The sequence below is a fragment of the Ochlerotatus camptorhynchus genome, unplaced genomic scaffold (genome assembly GCF_037179485.1).
Source record: "Ochlerotatus camptorhynchus isolate MF236.1 unplaced genomic scaffold, CSIRO-AGI_Acam_v1.1 ptg000124l, whole genome shotgun sequence".
Taxonomy (NCBI): domain Eukaryota; kingdom Metazoa; phylum Arthropoda; class Insecta; order Diptera; family Culicidae; genus Ochlerotatus; species Ochlerotatus camptorhynchus.
The window spans coordinates 2,653,373-2,662,851 of NW_027040614.1; the positions used below are offsets into that span (position 1 = coordinate 2,653,373).

Here is a 9,479-nt window from a genome sequence, read left to right on the forward strand (position 1 = left end):
TGTCGCCCCCCTCGGTTCAAACCCATGATTTTCTGCTCGGTAAGCAAAAACGATCCCTCCTGGGTCATCGAGCATCTTAAAACCACAACATTCCACGACAATATATGATTATGTTTTAACTTGGCATATAATGAACAAAAGAGATACGCGATAATTCGTATAGTTTCTGCGATTCACGGTTAATTAATTTACGACGTGTTGGGGGTATCATCCAAACCATTTATGGGATAGTTTACCCATCCGGGATACAGTTCGTTTATGGTATTTGTTTATTAGGGACTGGCAACAGCGACAACAGCGAATTTGGAACTTACCATTTGTCTATGATATAACAGCTTGACTGGATCGTCATGTTCACCATCTGTCACTGTCTGCAAAAATATTTAATAGCAATTACCTGTGTTGTGATACTTCCTTCAACGAAAACAAATTTTCTTGCATTGCCATGATCATCTGGGACGAGGCTGGTCCACTGATCATTCGGAATGAGCTCTCCGCACATCATTGAATCAATGTAGATATCAATGTAAATATTTTTTTTTTATTGCTTTATTTACAAGGCTTTCAGCCATTGGCTGGTTCGCCAATGTACATAGATGGTGTCATATGCAAAGTGTGAAAAGAGAATGAAGGAAATACATACGAAAAAGATTAGCTTCAAGAAGTGACAGTTTCATCGGATTAGTCACCAAGTCTCCCCCACTACTGCTATCACTCCCATCCCCACGATTGCTGAAGAGAATAATAAAATACTTGATTTTATTTAAAGAAATTGATATTTAGAACATTTGAGTTAGAATTCACAAAAGTAAATAATATGCCCAACAACGCAAACCAAAAACCTACTGCATCAAGCTTATTATTAAATTTGTTTTGTGTTCAGCTATGTAAGCATATGTATACTTTCCAAAAACTTCAAAATTTTATTCAATCTTATGAAGTTTTTACATTTTGTTCTCGATATTTTCAACCAGTATCTATTCCAAACTAAACAAAATTCCCCCATGCAATATATGCTTATCGACACACATAATAATGCAGGGTATATTCTGATATAATCAAACCCAACTCAAGCTGAATCCAGTGAGAAGCTATAATATCCCCCTACCAGATACAGATAGTTGCATAACAATCCGAACTCCCACTATACACAATCAAAAAGTTTCTGTTCAGCCTCATCCTATCATTACTTATTGAGTTTTCTTTCTTCCCCAAAATTCAATTGTAAGCAAACATCGAAGATCTGATTGATATTTGAATTAGTTAAAATAACAACTTCCAATATTGCCTATAACTACAAATAAACTAAATGGGGACCAGTATTCGGTTTCCCCATTGGGACCCGTATTCGGTTTTCCCATCGGGATCCGTATTCGATTTCTCCATCGGGATCCGTCTACGGAATCCCCATCAGGATACGTATTCGGTTTCCCCATTGGGATCCCTTTACGGAATCCCGTCATCAGGATCCGTCTACGGAACCCGTCATCGGATTTCCATCGGGGTCCACTTCTACTTTATTGTAGCTTTTAGTAAACACACTCACTAACCTGCAAAGAGATCCGGCTGCAAACTCCCCGCCGGGATCCAGCTTCGCGTTCCCTACCGGGATTCGGCTTGGTACTGGTACACTCTCCTAAAAAAACATAATTACATTACATTACATTAATAAATTCACATTTACTTACCAGAAAAACATTGAATCGCCACCAAAACTCGCGACGGACACATTATCGGCACTTTCCCGGGCTAATTTATCGAAAAACCAAACTTTTTCCACTGCGAAAAAAACTGTACACGCCCAATGAGATCAACGCAAATTTGAGTAAAGTGCACTCAATATCGAAAAAAGTGGAGGATGAGTAAATTTACCGCATGTTTTCCAGTGGAAAATCTCAAAAATCTGCCCTAAAATTAGGAAAATTGATGAGAATCCAGAGAATCCAATCTTTGCTTTTCTTATATTCGGAAAAATTTTCCTGGAAAAACCTGGAAAACATGAGTGAACTAAACTCAAATTTGGGTCGTTACTCGCCGTGTAGTGCTGACTCAGGACAAAACAAACTTTGCATGCGGCGAGGGACCGAGGGACAACAATTTACATCGTGATGAACTTTGATTCTAATGTAACGTTAGGTTCTGTTGTCATTGGATGTTTTCTGATGTCAAATTTTACATCGTCAAGACGTTTGATTCTGATGTAACGTTTGAGGCGAATGTATTTTTATGTACTTGGACGTCACACTGAAGTCTGAATACATTAAGGGTACAGCAATACACGTTAAAATTTAATGTATTGAAGATGTCTGCTGATGTTTCCTACATTACAATTTCTATTCGATGCACGGCATGTTTTTGAGTAAAAACGCAATTGCCCCCTGCTACAGGTTCCCCAGGGGGTATCCAGTGGTTCCGAGAGCGGCCAATGTGGTCAATGATTCACTTTAAGTCTATAGAAAGCATATTCAGAACCCTCCACCAGAACCGATTCCAGGGAAATGGCCATATATACACCGGATACCGGAATATCTACGGTATTAGGTGACTAGGATTATTTTCGTGGCTTCACCGTAGAACAATACTAGTTTTCCAGTCAAATGCTCTTGGAAGATTTAAAATCGGATCATATTTGACGAAGTTTCAACACTCCTAAGTTGACCAAAAATTTGCCTATCCTAGTTATTTTGAGTAACCCCTGTACACCACATCCTACTAAGAGGTGTCCCACCCACATCAAATTGCATCTCGGAAAAAACGCTGTAGAAATTCAGACAGTAAAATATAACCCATTAGTAAGCTTTTGGCATATTTATTTCATTCAACTTCAATAACATAACCGTACGCTCGCACCTTACGCTTAACTTCACTCGTTAGCCTCTGTACAACATCTGGCTGCAGCTTCTTCTGTACGAAAACCCACTTTTTCTTCATGTCTTCCTCAGATTTGACCTCCTTAAGATGCTTCCATAATGCCTGCTTCATAATAGCCCAGTATTTTTCGTTGGGCCTTAGTTTCGGTGCGTTGGGGGAGCTGGACGGTGAAGAACAGTATCCCCGAAAGCTTGCGGAAGCCCGTCTTGACGTAAGTCTCATCATCCATGGTGGAACAATGAGGATTCGTCAGCATCTGGGTGTACAGTCTGCGGGCCCGTGACTTTCCCACCGTATTCTGCCGTTCGTCACGATTAGGAGCCTTCTGTACTTTGTACGTATGCAGTCCATCCCGGTCCTTGGCTCTCTGAACGAAAACTTGGACAGATTCAATTTTTCGGCCACATCCCTGACCGAAGCATTGGGATTCCGCTTAAACGCTTTCACGACACGCTTGTGATCCTGATCACTAATAGAATATCCATTCTGACCGCATTTCTCCTTCCGTTCGATGGTCAGAGTTTCGTAGTAACGTTTAATCACACGGCTCACCGTTGACTGCACGATTCCGAGTTGTTTTCCGATGTCCCGTTGAGGATTTTCCAGGTGCTTGCGCAAAATCAATTCGCGACGTTGCTTTTCGGGTGACGCTATTGGCGTTGACGGCGACTCTGTAGCTCTTTACTCCTATGAGAAAATCCATGAGCAAACGTCAGACTGTGCGTGAAACATGGCGGACTTCGTACTATCTTTTCACTCCATCGAAAATTCCCATAAGAAACTGTCTACATTTGCTGGAAGAGCAAATTTTTCGACAGTGCCGTCAACGCCAATTATTTCCTACTTTCGATAAACTGACAGCGATAAAAATACAGTGTAAACAGTACACTCTAAACTACTTCTACCCAAATTTTCAAGAGAAAATACCCAATGGGTAATTGTGTACAGCGTTTTTTTTTCCGTGATGCAATTTGATGTGGATAAATTTGCATGACAATCTATGAATATGAGCATTATTTGTATAATAAATTAAGAGCAAATTCAAAAAGTATACAAGTGTCACCATGTATGTGCTCATAATTTATTGCGCTCTTCTCCCTTAAATGGACTGCACAGTTTGAAAGTGCAACCATGCATAAGTGTGATTAGAAGTGCTATCTGTCAAGTTCTGGCATGCGCTGTTTTATTTATGACATCTGTCATTGTTTGTTTTGATTTTTCATAGCTGTTCGTTTTCCGTCGATTTTGTGGAAATTGATTATTTACAATAGGAACATGGCCAACGTAATCCTACAGAATGTTGAAAATAAAAGAGCTAGCACGAATACTAAGTATCATTGCCTTTATGGCTACTATTCCCTCGGGCTAACAAGAGCCAGGCTTGCAATTGTATACCGTAAGAGCAAAACAACAATCAGCGGCTGGATAACATCCTACGAGGAGAATGGACTACTTTCCTCTAAGCAGCGGGAGCAAGTATTCCGGAAATTCAGTACACGACAAAGGCAATGGATTTTGGACCTCTACCATCAGAACCCGATTCTCTACCTTGAGGAATGTCGAGATCTTTTCTACCAACGATTCCAGATCAAGATTAGTGGATCATCTATCTGCAGAATTTTTCATGCTGAAGGATTGACGTGGAAGGCTTTGGAACGAAGGGCCATCCAAATCAAAGAGCATGAAATTCTCCGTTACTGCTCAGAACTAAGTTCTTTTGATTGGGATACGTATCAACTAGTATTTCTAGACGAAGTGTCGTTGGATAACAGAAGCATCTTGAGGGATCGTGGCTACGGGATCAAGGGGAAACGACTCGTTTTCCGGGGTGAATTTGTGCGTCGTCCCAGGGCATCATTCTTATGTTTTCTGGGTTTGCATGGTGTGTTGGACTGCTTTGAAACAGAGGGAACATTCACCCGGAAGATATTTTTTGAATGTCGTGAATTTGCCCTAAAGAACAACAAAGTACTTCAATACCCAGGAAAGAACTCTGTATGGATACCTCCTTACTGTCCCTTTTTCAATCCGGTGGAAATGATATTCGGCATGATGAAATCACGAATTAGGAAAGTATACGTAGAAAATCGAAACGAAAACCTGTCCCATTTGGCTCTGGAAACATTTATGGGGTTGGAAAACTATGATTGTACCAAAATTTATCATCACTGTGGATATTCATCGGGTGGAGTCTTTAACCCTTCAGTTGGGTTGTCGCAAAATGCTGGGCAGCCAAATTATGCTAAAGGAGAGTGAAGTTAACAAAAGTGTGAGTAAAGAGGCTTTATTTGAATAAAATTGTTCAGGTACAAAAATCACGTATGTATTTGAAAATGATGATTCACGAATGATCAATATCATACATATCCGAAACGTTTTCTGCAAGGGAACGGCTTACTTCATTCTCCTCTGGTCTGATAGAGTCCTGCATTGCTGAAACTAGACTCGAATTGATCGATGATCGAGCCCGCAGTGCACTAATGCGGTGCTTTACCCTCTGTCCCAGTGCAATCAATTGGTCGGCCTCTTCTTCCAATACTGTTAGCTCCGTTGAAAATGCGTCATTGATGGTGCTGGCAACAGATAGCCCATTTCGAGTACTTTCCAGCTGCACAGCTTCGGAAATAGGTACAGACCTGAAGAACTTAATTATGGAGTACGGAGGTAACTCTGCCATTCTTCGTTCCCGTTCGTGTGCTGGAGCCGTGTGGATGTAATTTGCCCACAGCTTCCACGCGCTAGCGTGACCGGTAAACTGTCTTCCATGCAACTCTCGAAGCTCATTAGCCAACACGGAGAGAGACTGGTTGTTGGGAGCACCCGCTCGATCAGTATCCTGTAATTGTTTGTTGACCAAATCCCACAGTTGCTTGCACGATACAGCCGTTGAGTAGATGTGTACATGTACTCGTATGTCCTTCGTGTTCCAGCTAATCAGCAGTTTGCTGTCAATTTGGTCAATGTTTATTCGTCTCCGATTCTTATTCTGCATATAAACGAACTTCTGCAAATCCTCATACGATGGTTCACTATCAGCCCAGGTAGGAACCTGACTTCCATTATCCTCGATGAAAATAACTTCACGACAAATGACCGGCTTCACAATTGTCCACACACTTTGCAGAATCTCCTCTACTGTATCACCGTACAGTATTTTTGAAGCTATCAAGCTACCGGATGTTTCTCCAACAAACCTACGCTTTAAGAATGATCCACACAGCGATACATTATGTTTCCTTTCGCTTTTGCCCGTACTTTTCGCAGGCTCGTCAGGTTTTCCTCCATTCGTGTATGAATTTCCTGCAGCGTCATCATGACCCAAAGGAAGAATCAGAGGGTCACAATCATCGTCGAGAGCTTCAATGGAGTATTGGTCAGAATTATCATCAAAGCTGACGTCGTAATCCACTTGATTCGTAGTGTCCCGATTCTCCTGATCCTCAGCGTTAGCCTCGTCATCGTCCATGTTGCTGCAAGCAAACATTATCAAAAGTTGAATCAGTCAATGATCAAAAGATAATAAAAACTTAATTTTACCTGGTAATCGTTGCTACTACAATATTTATTTCGACAACAATTTTCAAGCGCACAATTCCGAGGCAGCAGGAAACTTCAAGAAAACAACAACAATCAAATTTCAACTCTGTTTTGTTTCTGTTGACAATCTGAAGGATCGCTTCTGGCAGTGTTGCCAGGATGTATTGTGCATAAAAAAATTGTAAATTGTAAATCCAAAAAAGTTTTTTTTCTTTGTTATGATTTGTAATGACGCAAAAAACAATAACAAAAGATTACATAGTACATGGGATAATTGTAGCGTGCAAATAGTGAATGCTTAGCACTTATACTCAAGCAAGTATTCAAGAATTTGTTAAATTATTTATCAATACGATATCAAATCTTTTCTGGCAACAATATAGCACAAGGATAAACTGTGATTTGAGAAGTGTGCTGAAAATCCAACTTTCAATGCAAACTGCAATATTGACTACTGCATCAATTCTCACCGTTCTTCCACCAACCCGCATAAACGCGAACCATAAATTGACCTTACAATTTGCTGTTCAGTCGGCAAGTACACAATACGCAGCTTACCATCCTCAACCAACTCACGAACGAAGAAATGCTGGATATCCACATGTTTCAACCTTTTCTGCTTCCCTGGTTCGACGATTATAGCAATACAAGGTTGATTGTCTTCAAAGATGTTGATTGGTTCGTTCATAGCGCATCCAATAGAGCTGAGTAATTTCGCCATCCAAGCCAGCTCGCAACTGGTCAGGCAAAGGGCCATCAGTTCCGCCTCCGTGGTTGAAAGCGCGACCGAAGACTGCTTCTTGGTTGTCCACGCAACCACAGATCCACACAGCTTGAAAACGAACCCGGAAACCGAACGCCGATCATTCGGGTCATTACCCCAATCAGCATCCGCGTACGCTTCGAGAATGGTTGGTGATACCTGTCGACGGTACACGAGCTTGTAATCGGTCGTACCTTGAAGATAGCGTAACACTCGCTTGAGGTGCACCCAATGATCCTCCGTAGCACAGCACTGGAATGCAGCAAAATAGTTTACTGCCGCACAGATGTCCGGCCTCGATGTCACCATGAGGTACATTAGGCAACCGATAAGCTCCCTGTACGGCTTGGACGTCATCTCTTTCGTATCCTTCTTCTGCTCTAGCTTCAGGCCAGGCTCCATTGGTATAGCAGACGGTTTACAGCAGCTCATCCCAAAGCGCTCCAGAATTTTACTTACGTAAACGCGCTGGTCTACAGTCAACACTCCTGCTTTGCGATCGCGATGTATATTCAAGCCAAGAAACGACTTTACTTCCTGAAGATCCCTAGTTTCAAACTCACCGCACAGCTTCGCCTTCAGCATACATATTATATCCACCGAGTTCCCGAGGACAAGTATATCGTCTACGTAGATGACTACGTACAACACCACACCGCCCTTCAACCAACTGTACAGGCATGAATCGTACTCGTTTTGTTTGAACTGCAGCCGGATCATAAACTGGTGGAAACGCAAGTTCCACTTCCTCGAAGCTTGCTTCAACCCGTAGATCGCCTTGTTTAATCTGCACACCAGTGTACCTCCCCGCTCAAAACCAGACGGCTGGCGCATATACACCTCTTCGTCCAACACGCCGTTCAGAAATGCGCATTTGACATCTAATTGGTGCACATCCCAATCTTCCTGGTTGGCCAATGCCAACAAAACACGCAACGTAGATATTTTCACTACCGGAGAGTAAGTGTCCGAATAGTCGAAGCCTCGCCGTTGCGAGAAACCGCGCGCCACAAGTCTGGCTTTGTAACGCTCCGCTTCACCATCACTGTTCCGTTTAATCTTGAAAACCCACTTATTGTCCACCACTTTTCGACCTTCTGGCAGTTCAACAAGGGTCCACGTATCGTTTTTGTCCAGAGATGCAAGTTCTTCATCGATGGCCTTTTTCCACATAGGCCAATCGCTTCTAGTCTTCAACACTTTCACATCCGACGGAATGTCTTCAACAAATTCATCCGCACTGAGCGCAAACGCCGTTATATCCGAGTTATCCACATCATAATCACTCAACCACTTGGGTGGATTAATCACTCTTCCACTTTTTCTCACGTTACTGTTTTCCTCTGGGGTCTCCTCCAGATCCGAATCCGCACCTCCGACCGCTTCTTCTGCCGAGTCGGCTGCCGACTCCCAACCTTCTTCACTTGGAGGATTACTATTTCCAGCCTCTGAATCGTCTTCTTGAACACCATCACGCTCCGATTTATCCGGCTGTTCCATGATAATCACTTCATCAACCCGGTTTTCTTCATTAACTGCAGTGAGCTTCCCGAATCGTGACTCATTGAAGACGACGTCTCTAGCCACAATCACTTTTTCACCGTTCCAGCAACGAAAACCGTTCGGCGTATAGCCCACAAAAACTGCCTTTTGGCTTTTCGCATCAAGTTTCTTCCGCAATGCTTTTGGAACATGTACGAAACACTCGCTTCCGAACACGCGAAGATTCGATACGTTCGGTCGTTTGTTGTACCACGCTTCATATGGCGTGATATTACCTTCCACCGCGACAGTCGGGCTTCGATTCAGCAGATATATAGCTGAGTACAACGCTTCACCCCACATTTCCTTCGGAAGTTCACTGGCTTCGAGCATTGCACGCACTTTTTCAATAGCTGTTCGATTCAGCCTCTCGCTAACCCCGTTCTGCTCTGGCGTATATGGCACCGTTTTCTCCAGCCTTATGCCTTTCTGCCTACAGAAGTTCTTCACGGATTTTCCGGTATATTCGCCGCCGTTGTCACTTCGGAGACGCGCGATCTTTGTCCCGAAATGGGCGGTTACCATCGCCTCGTACTCCATCAGCCGTTCAAGCACTTCATACTTACGCTTCATGAGGTAAACTACCGCCATATGCGTAAAATCGTCCGTAAACGTAACAAAATACTCGTGGCCATCCCAGGAGAGAGGGGAGATGGGGCCACAAACGTCACTGTGCACAATCTCGAGAGGCCTGCTAGCACGCTTTTCCACCCGCGACTCGAACGGTTCCCGCGTCTGTTTTGCGTTAATGCACGGTTCACACAAG

The 9,479-nt window shown here is 42.9% G+C and overlaps 1 protein-coding gene and 1 pseudogene across 1 annotated transcript; one reads left to right on the plus strand and one right to left on the minus strand.

The window, feature by feature from the left end:
- The first annotated feature begins 3,992 nt into the window (after positions 1–3,992).
- On the plus strand, positions 3,993–5,127 carry LOC135699965 (uncharacterized). Its single transcript, XM_065220290.1, has one exon. It carries the CDS (start codon positions 4,147–4,149, stop codon positions 5,125–5,127), a length of 981 nt encoding a protein of 326 aa, XP_065076362.1. The 5' UTR covers positions 3,993–4,146.
- A 231-nt stretch (positions 5,128–5,358) lies between these two features.
- LOC135699943 (uncharacterized) lies at positions 5,359–6,404 on the minus strand (annotated as a pseudogene).
- Positions 6,405–9,479: the final 3,075 nt, after the last annotated feature.